The following is a 13,910-nucleotide window of genomic DNA, read 5'->3' as shown; positions in this document are numbered from 1 at the left end:
ATATATTTTAACGTAATATTTTATACTTAGTTGACTTTTACGAACCAATAAGCATATTACACGGTAACACATTTTGTATTCTTTTATTACACAGATCTGTGGAAAACAGTGTCATGATAGCTGTAAAACAGCCATCGATACAGCATAGCAGAAACACAGGTCTACAAGAGTGCATATCCATACGATATTGAATAGATAATAGAACCTTTGGTTATGTTGCTGGGAATCAATGGGCAGGCGTGACCTAACGCCAAAAGGCAAATTGCTATTGTTTATAAACAAGTCGCGAACACATTGCATGAAACAATACACTAGGAAGTTGGAACAGATTTGTATAAATGCATGTAAATAGATAAGTTGGCAGGTTATGAATTACAATTAAAACATTCAGCTACTAAGTAAACAGGTGCACAAAACTAAATTAATTAAAACGAACACGAGACGAAAACAAAAGAAAACTAATAACACTTTCTTTGTTCTAATTGAGACTACATTGTTTGAATTAAGGATTAGTCGTGAGCGCTCACGAGGCGACAAATAAAAATGAGTCAATAAACAATTCAGACGCGTCGGCAACGAAATATAAGGCAATTATGGGCATGAAACCTATTCAAGGATGTGTCAATGGATATTACTTCCGTCACGGCACGAAAACGATTCTTCGTGCGTACTGGTCACGGCGGACCTGTAACATCTTGTACTATTACGGTATTTTATATGTCGACAGAGAGCTGCTATTGTCATACAAAGTTAAAACAATAGATATGACAAACTCTATTAACTAGAACCTTAACATGCTTTGAATAATTATGATTGGTGAGGTCTAATTTAATGTTACATAACTTCATAGTGTACATGGTTCTATGTATATATAATATATATATAATTTAGATCATTTGTTTTCATAATCATTACATATGAAAAATATTTCATAAAACATTTTTAAATTATTACAGACTCCATGAATATTTTAGACGAAAACACGTTTCCATTAGAGCAGTTGTGTTTTAAATCTTTTTATAGCGGACTATTTCAATACAATTTATGAAATAGACTCTCATAGCATAAGAGAAACGTATACATCATTTATTACGTACCTATCGAAGAAACGATCGTAGTTTGCCTGTTTGCCTTTAGCTACGTATTCACATGCATAACAAAACAGAACCTTTTGATGAAACTAAATAATATAGTGAAGTTACAAAAATGTATGAATAATATAAATATTCTTTGCATTTAACATTTTTGAATTTATGTAAACTTTTTTCGATTTGGCCAAGTTCACATTAGAGAAAAACATGAATATATATTATATATTCAAAATGTACTAACGTAAGCAGCAAAATATATTTTTCCAGATAGAGCTTACCTTTTTAAGTGATTTTCATTACATTATAAATGTATATCTTATCACATATATGTTTTACCTATAAGCCCTTTACTTAGTGCTACGCATGAGTAGCGATCAAATGCGAGAAAATAATGCGCTTTCTTATGATTACAACAGCATAAATTAATGATGCAAAAATGTAAGTTATTGCCATTTCATAGGCCACATATGATAAACCCGTCGTTAAATATTAGAATGGGCCTCAATCAACAAGACTGTCAGCATAAACCTCGAGCACATACGTGTATTATTATTGAAACACGCCGATTAGAGACTGGTCAATTACCATCCATAAGGTATTGTGGAGAGTTTAGCGCAGCGATGCAACCAACAATTTCTATGTCGACGGTATTGAGTTACGATGCAGCGAGCTGATGCTTTATTATCCGGTCCATCTCTTCCGCCCTTGTTGGTCCGCGATCACTCGTGTCGCCGGCATAACGGTCCCGCCAGATACGTCCGCATTATTAATCTTACCATTGTATTAGCCAACAACATCTCACAACATGTGCGCATTGATAACACTAATGGTAATCCCGGTTGTTTAATGTAATCAATAACTTCGATTACAGTTATCTGACACCTCCTACTTTACTTACCGGACATCAATAACCTTCTTTATGTTAATTACATCGAGCCTTCAGTACTGACCTACTTCATGAGCCGGGAAGGGTGGTAGCGAGTGCTAGTATGTAGTTAGGAATATTCGTCGCGTGCCCGCCCACCGTCATCATCCAGGCGGCGCGCACTGTTCACCTACCTTCTCTCCAATTATGATAACCATCACTCAAGGCGAGCGGAACGAAAGGGGGCAGGCACCGGTTAAAACGTAAAATTACACTTCAATTTTTACTCGACGGCGGGCGCACAATAAAAAACAAATATTCTCATGGCGAGTATCGACGAAACGTGACCGGCCTTCGTCAAAATAGTCGGCCGTTGTCTTATTGGGCGGCACTTTACATCAGCCCAAGTGCTAAAGTGTAAAATGCTGCAGTGAAATTTATAAGCTTCACGTCACGAATATTGAATAATGACTTTACAAATTATCAGCGTCAACGTGTATTAAATTATTTATTATCGCACAACACCGTCATGTTTCGAAATAATTATGTTGACTTTTATTTCTTACGCAAGCCAGAAACTGGTGGACTTTAACGAATTCAAAGTATAGCACTGGCCGCCATAACACGTAATAACTAATCATTTTTGCTCAATTTATTCAATGCTCGGGACCGCTAACTAGTGTAGCGCGCGTCAGAATTATAAAATATTAACCTCTCCTTATTTATATGGTGGCTCGTTAACTTAGATCGCCGAGGGGAGTGTCCATTTATATCTCGTTGTCGAACCATGTGTTTTTACACGGGCAGCGAGTGTTACAACAAATTCAACAAACGACCGGCCGTCATCTATCAAAAACACTAACGAGCTCAGATACCGCGGCTATTTACAATCACCGCGTTCTTCTTACTCCAATAATATGTGATGATGCTGTTGAAATAACAAACCCGCCTCCAATTTACGCGACATAACGAAGTTGTAGAGATTACTGCATGTTAGTCGAACCTGTAGGTTGACTTCGGATAACGCTAAAAGTTGAACACGTATTAGCAGGCATTTTGAATTTAAAATTTTCATTGAACTTATTTTTTACTTAAAAATCTATCAAATAAAAAATTAACAACCGACAACAATTTGTATGTACTTTATTCCAGTTGTGTAAGCTCTTAATTGAAAAAATAACTATTCAAAAAGTAAACATTATTTAAAACTCACATAAAAGAAAATTCTCAACTGTTTTTAACAGTCAGGTTTTTAAAAATAGGTCCTACGATATCAACCTTACGATAAGATCCATTTTGGACATCTTCCAAGATAACATTTAGATCAAGCTAGTGTTATTTTAGCAACATGGCTTTCTAATAGAAATTTCCTGTGTATTGAAGAAATATTTACTTATGATTAAATAAAACGTTTACAATTAGAATAAATAACAGTACAGACAGATGAAGGAATCATTAAAGATCTTTCTAGGATACGTTTCAATAAGGGTCTATATATATTAACTTAACGAATTTGAATTACTAGTCTGTAATATAACCATAGTTGAGATACATACTTTGGCTACATGAGTTTATTTCTTATAATATGAACCGTTAAAGGTTAAACGTAAGTCATTTGTATCAAATTATGTAGCTAAATGTCAATAGGTCTAAATTATATTAATATAGTTATCTAATTGTTAATGTATTTTCAATGAATCATGATTGTATATAATATACATACGGACAGCGATTTTTTTTTTATTTACAGTTCATGTCTATGGCTAAGTTTAATGTAAAGACATAATCGTTAATAGTTAAACTATATGGCACGCTATCACAATATCTATTATTAGGTAATTTTATGTTAAAGCAAATATAATGTATATAATTCATGTTAATCAATCATGATACAAAGGGTTTTCTCAACTTTCATAAAAATACAATAAGTTTCTTTGGTCGGTATATTGTCTATTATTCACGTTTCTTTTAAATAATAAAAATCCATAAACACATCAACTTCACGTGGGCGTCATAACTGTTAAAACGGCAAACGATTCCTCAAGTCGTCTTCGGTTGTTGAAGCAAGACGGCGCAATACACAATGCAGAGCGTTGTCGCAGTCGCACAAAAGCTGGTGTTAGACCCCCTGACGTAAATATGACAAAGCAATAAAGTTTTGACAGACAATTTTAGACTTATACACATGACATGCATGTGCATTCAATTTCACTACGATAATAATTATCGATCCGCAGGTCTATTGAATACCCGCCATATGCTGCCATCATTATACCAGTGTGAATAGAATTTGGGTTTTGTAAAGGAAATTAAATTATTTCGGTATCTGTGTGAGACACTTAATTTTTTTAGACGCAATGTTTTTTAGATCCACCCTCTTCTGCCCTCTTGAGTCGTTTTTATGATTGCTGTTCATTTAACGGTGAAACGGGCGCCCATGACCGCGAAAGTTTTTAATACGGGTGTTTTTAATTTGAAAAAGGAAAAAAACAACTTTACGTAAATAAACAAAACTGGAACGAATTGATTACTTTAACGGATTGAGTCTTTCGACTTCTGTAGTTTCAAAAAAGCATGTTATTGTTTCTATTCCTATGTTTTTTTTTGTGTTTTTCATTTTCAGTTAACCTTTTAACGCTTATTCCACCACCTGTTCTCTTCACATTATTAACACAAAATTACTTATTAGTTATGCAGTAATCAGATACAGTCTGACAAATTGCACGGAAGTGTACTAATACTGGTATATTAGAAGTAATTGAACACGGTTCCTTGGCTTAGGCATACTATAGAATTATGGTACAAGTACTTATAAATAGCCGGTATTATCGCACAACTGGACATATAACCTCAATTAATGTCAATACATAAATTTTCATAATAAAACTTTCGGATGATATGAAAACCATGTCTTAACTTCTATGACGTTCATCGAAAACGGTGCTTCCGAAAACGAAAGCCTGTTCGTAGAAATGAGCAAAATAATCGAAAAGAGTACCTAGCTCAAATAATGTAAACGTGCAAGCACAGAGGTCTATTTAGATAGCAGACTAGGCAAGGAATCCAGTTAGTTAATTACGCTACGACAAGCGAATAGAGGATATTCTTTCTCATTACCGTAGCGTCGGTGGTTCTCATTAGGTGGGGATATGTCAATGGCGGCGTGTTGCATCGGTGGCCTCTCGTTTGTCCTGTCGTCGTGTGCGCTGGACATTTTTCACTGACGTAATAAATACGCGCCAACGCACCTGCTTTTGCGCGCACTGCGAGTTGTGACAAATAGTGGACGTCGTTAAACTGTGATTGCGATGTTTTTTTTGTTTGTTTCAGCACTAACGGCCCGATATAGATCAACAATGAAAATACGACTACACGAACGGTACAAATGATCGGACTTTAAAGAGAAATCATTGCAAAGTTTACTGCAACGCGTTTTAAAGAATTATTGTTCTGTTTTTATTGCTATTGGACTTGAAAATTGTAGCACGAAGTAAGTGGGTAATTTACGGTGATATAATAAATTGTTGATTTGTTTAAAAAAAGGTTTGTTCCCATTGACAATTAACATTTTACTTTTTATTTCTTCGAAATTTGTCTATGTATAACGGATTAGTCACAAGGTAAGGTGTACAATAAACGTCAATGACTTAAAGCAGCCTCAAGTCAAAGCCAACAAAAATAACATATTTGACACGTTCCTCGTTGATGCCATTTAAGCTGGTGGAGGACAACTTCAAGAGAATATAGAGACCGATAAGGCAGAGTTTAAATTTGAGTTATTTTGTTCCCATACATCCGCATTCACTTAGCGGTAACAAACTGGTAAACTCGGAAAGCGTATCAAATTTCATATAATTTGCATAATAACGTAAAAGCTTATACGCCGATACAAGCTGGAGCACGCCCCACATTAACGAGATTAAGTCAACATTACGTGACGTATCTACAGAGCTATGTTTACACTGTATTTGAGTCACTACCAAAACATGGCAAATGCAAATGTGAAGCAAGATAAATGTTTATTTATTGTAATTGGGACATACAATGCATAATATACAATTGAAGAAGAAAATTTGTTGTTTTGCTTGGTTTTTTATGAGCAGTCTTGATTTAAGCACAGCTTGACAATAGGTTAGTGTTTGTAAACAACAAAACAGCGTCGTGTCCGCGACGGCTGCCGCTTCCATCGGACAGTCACGGGTGGTCCCAGCGGGAGTCCCACTGTGTATGTACAATGCCCATAATTCAGTGATTCGCGCGAATACTAACTAGCGACGCTTATCTGACGCGACATCCAATACTGCCACAGGAAGCACTAAAACAAACCTTGTCAATTTAATTACTTATTATAACCATACGGACTGCGACGTTTGATGTAGCAGGAAATATTAAATCTTATCTGATCCTAATAATCATTATTTAATGAATGACCGCGGACTTCTCATTTATATCATATAAACACTTACAAAACGAAACGAGGTAAGATTGCGTGACGATGATTTAAATGACTTTGCGGTTCGTTTCAATTTGCGACCACATTGCTAGTTGGGAAGCTGCCATAAAAGCGTTTATGACTGAGAGCTTGTAAAGTAACAGAAAAATATAAAACGACACTAAATAACATTTTTTAATTGAATATGGCAGAATTGAAAATCATTATAGCAGGCACTTAATGCGCTCCAATTAATTTAAAATAAGTTATCGGTTTCATTTTTACAACAGTAATACGATTAAATAAATTTAAAACGGCGACTATAAAAATGTTGTTTTTACTGATCATAGATGTGATAAAGTGTTAAATAGGCATGAAATATGACCACCAACAAAGCGCGTGTTGAGGTTGACATTACAAGTTAGATAGCCTGACAAGATGCTCACTATACGCACTTATGTCCACTGAGTGGAGTCATAACTAACTAGATAAACACTGTCCACGAGTATGTAGATGCCTATGGGTTCCACTTGTAATATTTCAGAAGCCTCACTTGTCTACATATTTCAAGGTATAAGTTATTTTGTATACGCACCGAATTTACTTTGCTGAATAGGTAGGTGTATCATAAACAACTACTTTTATGTAGGTGATTAAAATGTAAAAAAATACGTTGGTGTGGTTATTTTATAGTCGCGTTAGACCATCGGAAGCGGATATTGAATTGTTGTGGGAGAGCGTGTCATATAATTTCTAAATAAAAACATAGTTTTATTACACTATTTCGTGGCCGATCCCACATCCTCTAATTCAATCTCGATCATAATGTCGTATAAAACACTAAAGTGTATCGAGCTTCGTCGTCAATATAAGCCGAAGCTATTACCTATTTAATGAAGGATACAAGACAAACTAGCTTCGAAGGAAGCCATCAGAGAGCCATCTCCGCGGCGCGAACCCACTTTAGTGGAAGCACATCGCCTACTTGCTAAGTAGTTCGACTCATTCCGATGTGTAGCGCACGGCAGATAATACACTTAGTAAACGATGTTTGTTTAAAGGCAAATGCAGTTGTTACGGCTTTTAGTGCCGCTGCCTGCTACTATAATGTCGGATTAAGAGGTTTATAAACTTAGATCGTGTAGTGCGCGAGAGAAACTGCGCGCAATAAGAAAGTCAATTTAGTTCGTTAACGAGATTGGATGAAAGGCGGGTGGTTGATTAAGCTCTATTAGAAGCCCAGTTGGTGTTGCGATGACATTCCGCAAACGAACCGCAGCAAACCGCAACGTCACGCCGCGACGCTACTTTGTTTTAAGTATGCGGCGAAACATGCAACTAAAGCAAATTACTACTTTCATTACCTCGACATACAGGAAGCTTTCAATGTAAACATGAGCTTTTTGTTTATTAACTACCTTAACGCGAAATCGATTATCAAGTTATTTGGTGACAAATACGTATTTTTATTTTCCGAGAATATTGTGGTATTCCATTCCAGTCTTTCAAAATCCCTACATATTATAAAACAAAGTCCCTCGCCGCGTCTGTCTGTCTGTCTGTTCGCGATAAACTAGAAAAGTACTGAACGGATTTTTATGCGGTTTTCAACGATTGATAGAGCAATTCTTGAGGAAGGTTTTAGTGTATAATAAGTTTAGGTTTTGTGTAAACTGACGATATTACAGCGATATTAGTTAAACATGTCGGAAAAAATTAAGCCATTCGAGAGCTTTCATCGAGAACGCTGCCAAAACCTTTCGAGTTACAACAAAACAATGTATGGCAAGTTTGTACCTCTTTAATAGATCTACAAAAAAGTCCGCGGTGGTATATGTCTATCTTCCAAGGATAACCCACAATAACCATTTTTATGTGTTTTCTTAATACAGTAAAATTATTGGTTACTTACGAACCTCTTTTTAACAATACAGTATTAATCCTTATCCAAATAAATAAGTTAGATATATTATGCATGTAATATAGAACAAATTGCCTTTTACACTACGCCAAAAACGTAAATAGGTAATGAGTTATCGTAATATTAAAATCTCCGCGCGAGAAATTAAAAATCGATGAAACGTAGCGAAGATATCGTTGGCATCTATATACTAATTGTACTATATATAAACTAATTACTATGTATATACTATGTATGTACTATGTATATACTAATTGTTTGTTTGAAAGCGCTAATCTCAGAAACTACTGGTTCAAATTGAAAAAATATTTTTGTGTTGAATATACCATTAATCGAGGGAGGTTTTAGGCTTTATGTATATCATCACGCTGCGACCAATAGGAGCGAAGAAAAAGTCATAACTTATATCTTCTAACCACGCAGACGAAGTCGCGGGCAACAGCTATCCTTATCCTTATCCTTACATATTATAAAACAAAGTCCCTCGCCGCGTCTGTCTGTCTGTCTGTTCGCGATAAACTAGAAAAGTACTGAACGGATTTTTATGCGGTTTTCAACGATTGATAGAGCAATACTTGAGGAAGGTTTTAGTGTATAATAAGTTTAGGTTTTGTGTAAACTGACGATATTACAGCGATATTAGTTAAACATGTCGGAAAAAATTAAGCCATTCGAGAGCTTTCATCGAGAACGCTGCCAAAACCTTTCGAGTTACAACAAAACAATGTATGGCAAGTTTGTACCTCTTTAATAGATCTACAAAAAAGTCCGCGGTGGTATATGTCTATCTTCCAAGGATAACCCACAATAACCATTTTTATGTGTTTTCTTAATACAGTAAAATTATTGGTTACTTACGAACCTCTTTTTAACAATACAGTATTAATCCTTATCCAAATAAATAAGTTAGATATATTATGCATGTAATATAGAACAAATTGCCTTTTACACTACGCCAAAAACGTAAATAGGTAATGAGTTATCGTAATATTAAAATCTCCGCGCGAGAAATTAAAAATCGATGAAACGTAGCGAAGATATCGTTGGCATCTATATACTAATTGTACTATATATATACTAATTACTATGTATATACTATGTATGTACTATGTATATACTAATTGTTTGTTTGAAAGCGCTAATCTCAGAAACTACTGGTTCAAATTGAAAAAATATTTTTGTGTTGAATATACCATTAATCGAGGGAGGTTTAAGGCTATATGTATATCATCACGCTGCGACCAATAGGAGCGAAGAAAAAGTCATAACTTATATCTTCTAACCACGCAGACGAAGTCGCGGGCAACAGCTATCCTTATCCTTATCCTTACATATTATAAAACAAAGTCCCTCGCCGCGTCTGTCTGTCTGTCTGTTCGCGATAAACTAGAAAAGTACTGAACGGATTTTTATGCGGTTTTCAACGATTGATAGAGCAATTCTTGAGGAAGGTTTTAGTGTATAATAAGTTTAGGTTTTGTGTAAACTGACGATATTACAGCGATATTAGTTAAACATGTCGGAAAAAATTAAGCCATTCGAGAGCTTTCATCGAGAACGCTGCCAAAACCTTTCGAGTTACAACAAAACAATGTATGGCAAGTTTGTACCTCTTTAATAGATCTACAAAAAAGTCCGCGGTGGTATATGTCTATCTTCCAAGGATAACCCACAATAACCATTTTTATGTGTTTTCTTAATACAGTAAAATTATTGGTTACTTACGAACCTCTTTTTAACAATACAGTATTAATCCTTATCCAAATAAATAAGTTAGATATATTATGCATGTAATATAGAACAAATTGCCTTTTACACTACGCCAAAAACGTAAATAGGTAATGAGTTATCGTAATATTAAAATCTCCGCGCGAGAAATTAAAAATCGATGAAACGTAGCGAAGATATCGTTGGCATCTATATACTAATTGTACTATATATATACTAATTACTATGTATATACTATGTATGTACTATGTATATACTAATTGTTTGTTTGTTTGAACGCGCTAATCTCAGAAACTACTGGTTCAAATTGAAAAAATGTTTTTGTGTTGAATATACCATTAATCGAGGGAGGTTTTAGGCTTTATGTATAACATCACGCTGCGGCCAATAGGAGCGAAGAAAAAGTCATAACTTATATCTTCTAACCACGCAGACGAAGTCGCGGGCAACAGCTATCCTTACATATTATAAAACAAAGTCCCCGCCGCGTCTGTCTGTCTGTCTGTCTGTCTGTCTGTTCGCGATAAACTAGAAAAGTACTGAACGGATTTTTATGCGGGTTTCAACGATTGATAGAGCAATTCTTGAGGAAGGTTTTAGTGTATAATAAGTTTAGGTTTTGTGTAAACTGACGATATTACAGCGATATTAGTTAAACATGTCGGAAAAAATTAAGCCATTCGAGAGCTTTCATCGAGAACGCTGCCAAAACCTTTCGAGTTACAACAAAACAATGTATGGCAAGTTTGTACCTCTTTAATAGATCTACAAAAAAGTCCGCGGTGGTATATGTCTATCTTCCAAGGATAACCCACAATAACCATTTTTATGTGTTTTCTTAATACAGTAAAATTATTGGTTACTTACGAACCTCTTTTTAACAATACAGTATTAATCCTTATCCAAATAAATAAGTTAGATATATTATGCATGTAATATAGAACAAATTGCCTTTTACACTACGCCAAAAACGTAAATAGGTAATGAGTTATCGTAATATTAAAATCTCCGCGCGAGAAATTAAAAATCGATGAAACGTAGCGAAGATATCGTTGGCATCTATATACTAATTGTACTATATATATACTAATTACTATGTATATACTATGTATGTACTATGTATATACTAATTGTTTGTTTGAAAGCGCTAATCTCAGAAACTACTGGTTCAAATTGAAAAAATATTTTTGTGTTGAATATACCATTAATCGAGGGAGGTTTAAGGCTATATGTATATCATCACGCTGCGACCAATAGGAGCGAAGAAAAAGTCATAACTTATATCTTCTAACCACGCAGACGAAGTCGCGGGCAACAGCTATCCTTATCCTTATCCTTACATATTATAAAACAAAGTCCCTCGCCGCGTCTGTCTGTCTGTCTGTTCGCGATAAACTAGAAAAGTACTGAACGGATTTTTATGCGGTTTTCAACGATTGATAGAGCAATTCTTGAGGAAGGTTTTAGTGTATAATAAGTTTAGGTTTTGTGTAAACTGACGATATTACAGCGATATTAGTTAAACATGTCGGAAAAAATTAAGCCATTCGAGAGCTTTCATCGAGAACGCTGCCAAAACCTTTCGAGTTACAACAAAACAATGTATGGCAAGTTTGTACCTCTTTAATAGATCTACAAAAAAGTCCGCGGTGGTATATGTCTATCTTCCAAGGATAACCCACAATAACCATTTTTATGTGTTTTCTTAATACAGTAAAATTATTGGTTACTTACGAACCTCTTTTTAACAATACAGTATTAATCCTTATCCAAATAAATAAGTTAGATATATTATGCATGTAATATAGAACAAATTGCCTTTTACACTACGCCAAAAACGTAAATAGGTAATGAGTTATCGTAATATTAAAATCTCCGCGCGAGAAATTAAAAATCGATGAAACGTAGCGAAGATATCGTTGGCATCTATATACTAATTGTACTATATATATACTAATTACTATGTATATACTATGTATGTACTATGTATATACTAATTGTTTGTTTGTTTGAACGCGCTAATCTCAGAAACTACTGGTTCAAATTGAAAAAATGTTTTTGTGTTGAATATACCATTAATCGAGGGAGGTTTTAGGCTTTATGTATAACATCACGCTGCGGCCAATAGGAGCGAAGAAAAAGTCATAACTTATATCTTCTAACCACGCAGACGAAGTCGCGGGCAACAGCTATCCTTACATATTATAAAACAAAGTCCCCCGCCGCGTCTGTCTGTCTGTCTGTCTGTCTGTCTGTTCGCGATAAACTAGAAAAGTACTGAACGGATTTTTATGCGGGTTTCAACGATAGATAGAGCAATTCTTGAGGAAGGTTTTAGTGTATAATAAGTTTAGGTTTTGTGTAAACTGACGATATTACAGCGATATTAGTTAAACATGTCGGAAAAAATTAAGCCATTCGAGAGCTTTCATCGAGAACGCTGCCAAAACCTTTTGAGTTACAACAAAACAATGTATGGCGGGTTTGTACCTCTTTAATAGATCTACAAAAAAGTCCGCGGTGGTATATGTCTATCTTCCAAGGATAACCCACAATAACCATTTTTATGTGTTTTCTTAATACAGTAAAATTATTGGTTACTTACGAACCTCTTTTTAACAATACAGTATTAATCCTTATCCAAATAAATAAGTTAGATATATTATGCATGTAATGTAGAACAAAATTGCCTTTTACACTACGCCAAAAATGTTAATAGGTAATGAGTTATCGTAATATTAAAATCTCCGCGCGAGAAATTAAAAATCGATGAAACGTAGCGAAGATATCGTTGGCATCTATATACTAATTGTACTATATATATACTAATTACTATGTATATACTATGTATGTACTATGTATATACTAATTGTTTGTTTGAAAGCGCTAATCTCAGAAACTACTGGTTCAAATTGAAAAAATATTTTTGTGTTGAATATACCATTAATCGAGGGAGGTTTAAGGCTATATGTATATCATCACGCTGCGACCAATAGGAGCGAAGAAAAAGTCATAACTTATATCTTCTAACCACGCAGACGAAGTCGCGGGCAACAGCTATCCTTATCCTTATCCTTACATATTATAAAACAAAGTCCCTCGCCGCGTCTGTCTGTCTGTCTGTTCGCGATAAACTAGAAAAGTACTGAACGGATTTTTATGCGGTTTTCAACGATTGATAGAGCAATTCTTGAGGAAGGTTTTAGTGTATAATAAGTTTAGGTTTTGTGTAAACTGACGATATTACAGCGATATTAGTTAAACATGTCGGAAAAAATTAAGCCATTCGAGAGCTTTCATCGAGAACGCTGCCAAAACCTTTCGAGTTACAACAAAACAATGTATGGCAAGTTTGTACCTCTTTAATAGATCTACAAAAAAGTCCGCGGTGGTATATGTCTATCTTCCAAGGATAACCCACAATAACCATTTTTATGTGTTTTCTTAATACAGTAAAATTATTGGTTACTTACGAACCTCTTTTTAACAATACAGTATTAATCCTTATCCAAATAAATAAGTTAGATATATTATGCATGTAATATAGAACAAATTGCCTTTTACACTACGCCAAAAACGTAAATAGGTAATGAGTTATCGTAATATTAAAATCTCCGCGCGAGAAATTAAAAATCGATGAAACGTAGCGAAGATATCGTTGGCATCTATATACTAATTGTACTATATATATACTAATTACTATGTATATACTATGTATGTACTATGTATATACTAATTGTTTGTTTGTTTGAACGCGCTAATCTCAGAAACTACTGGTTCAAATTGAAAAAATGTTTTTGTGTTGAATATACCATTAATCGAGGGAGGTTTTAGGCTTTATGTATAACATCACGCTGCGGCCAATAGGAGCGA

General features: G+C 34.8%; 1 protein-coding gene across 5 annotated transcripts in view; it reads right to left on the bottom strand.

Annotated features, from left to right (window-relative positions):
• LOC113497903 (lysine-specific histone demethylase 1A-like) overlaps positions 1-13,910 on the bottom strand; it is a 232,819-nt gene that overhangs the window by 187,076 nt on the left and 31,833 nt on the right. Inside the window, exon 11 of one of the 5 annotated variants that reach the window (XM_026877705.1) lies at positions 5,521-6,271. The exons of the other annotated variants lie outside the window; for them this stretch is intronic. Within the exon in view, the coding sequence (XP_026733506.1) occupies positions 6,225-6,271 (47 nt within the window). The 3' untranslated portion in view covers positions 5,521-6,224. Of the gene's footprint in view, positions 1-5,520; positions 6,272-13,910 lie in introns of those variants that run through there. 5 annotated transcript variants of the gene reach the window in all.

The sequence above is a fragment of the Trichoplusia ni genome, chromosome 10, assembly GCF_003590095.1.
Source record: "Trichoplusia ni isolate ovarian cell line Hi5 chromosome 10, tn1, whole genome shotgun sequence".
NCBI lineage: Eukaryota > Metazoa > Arthropoda > Insecta > Lepidoptera > Noctuidae > Trichoplusia > Trichoplusia ni.
This window is presented reverse-complemented; position numbering and strand designations above follow the sequence as displayed.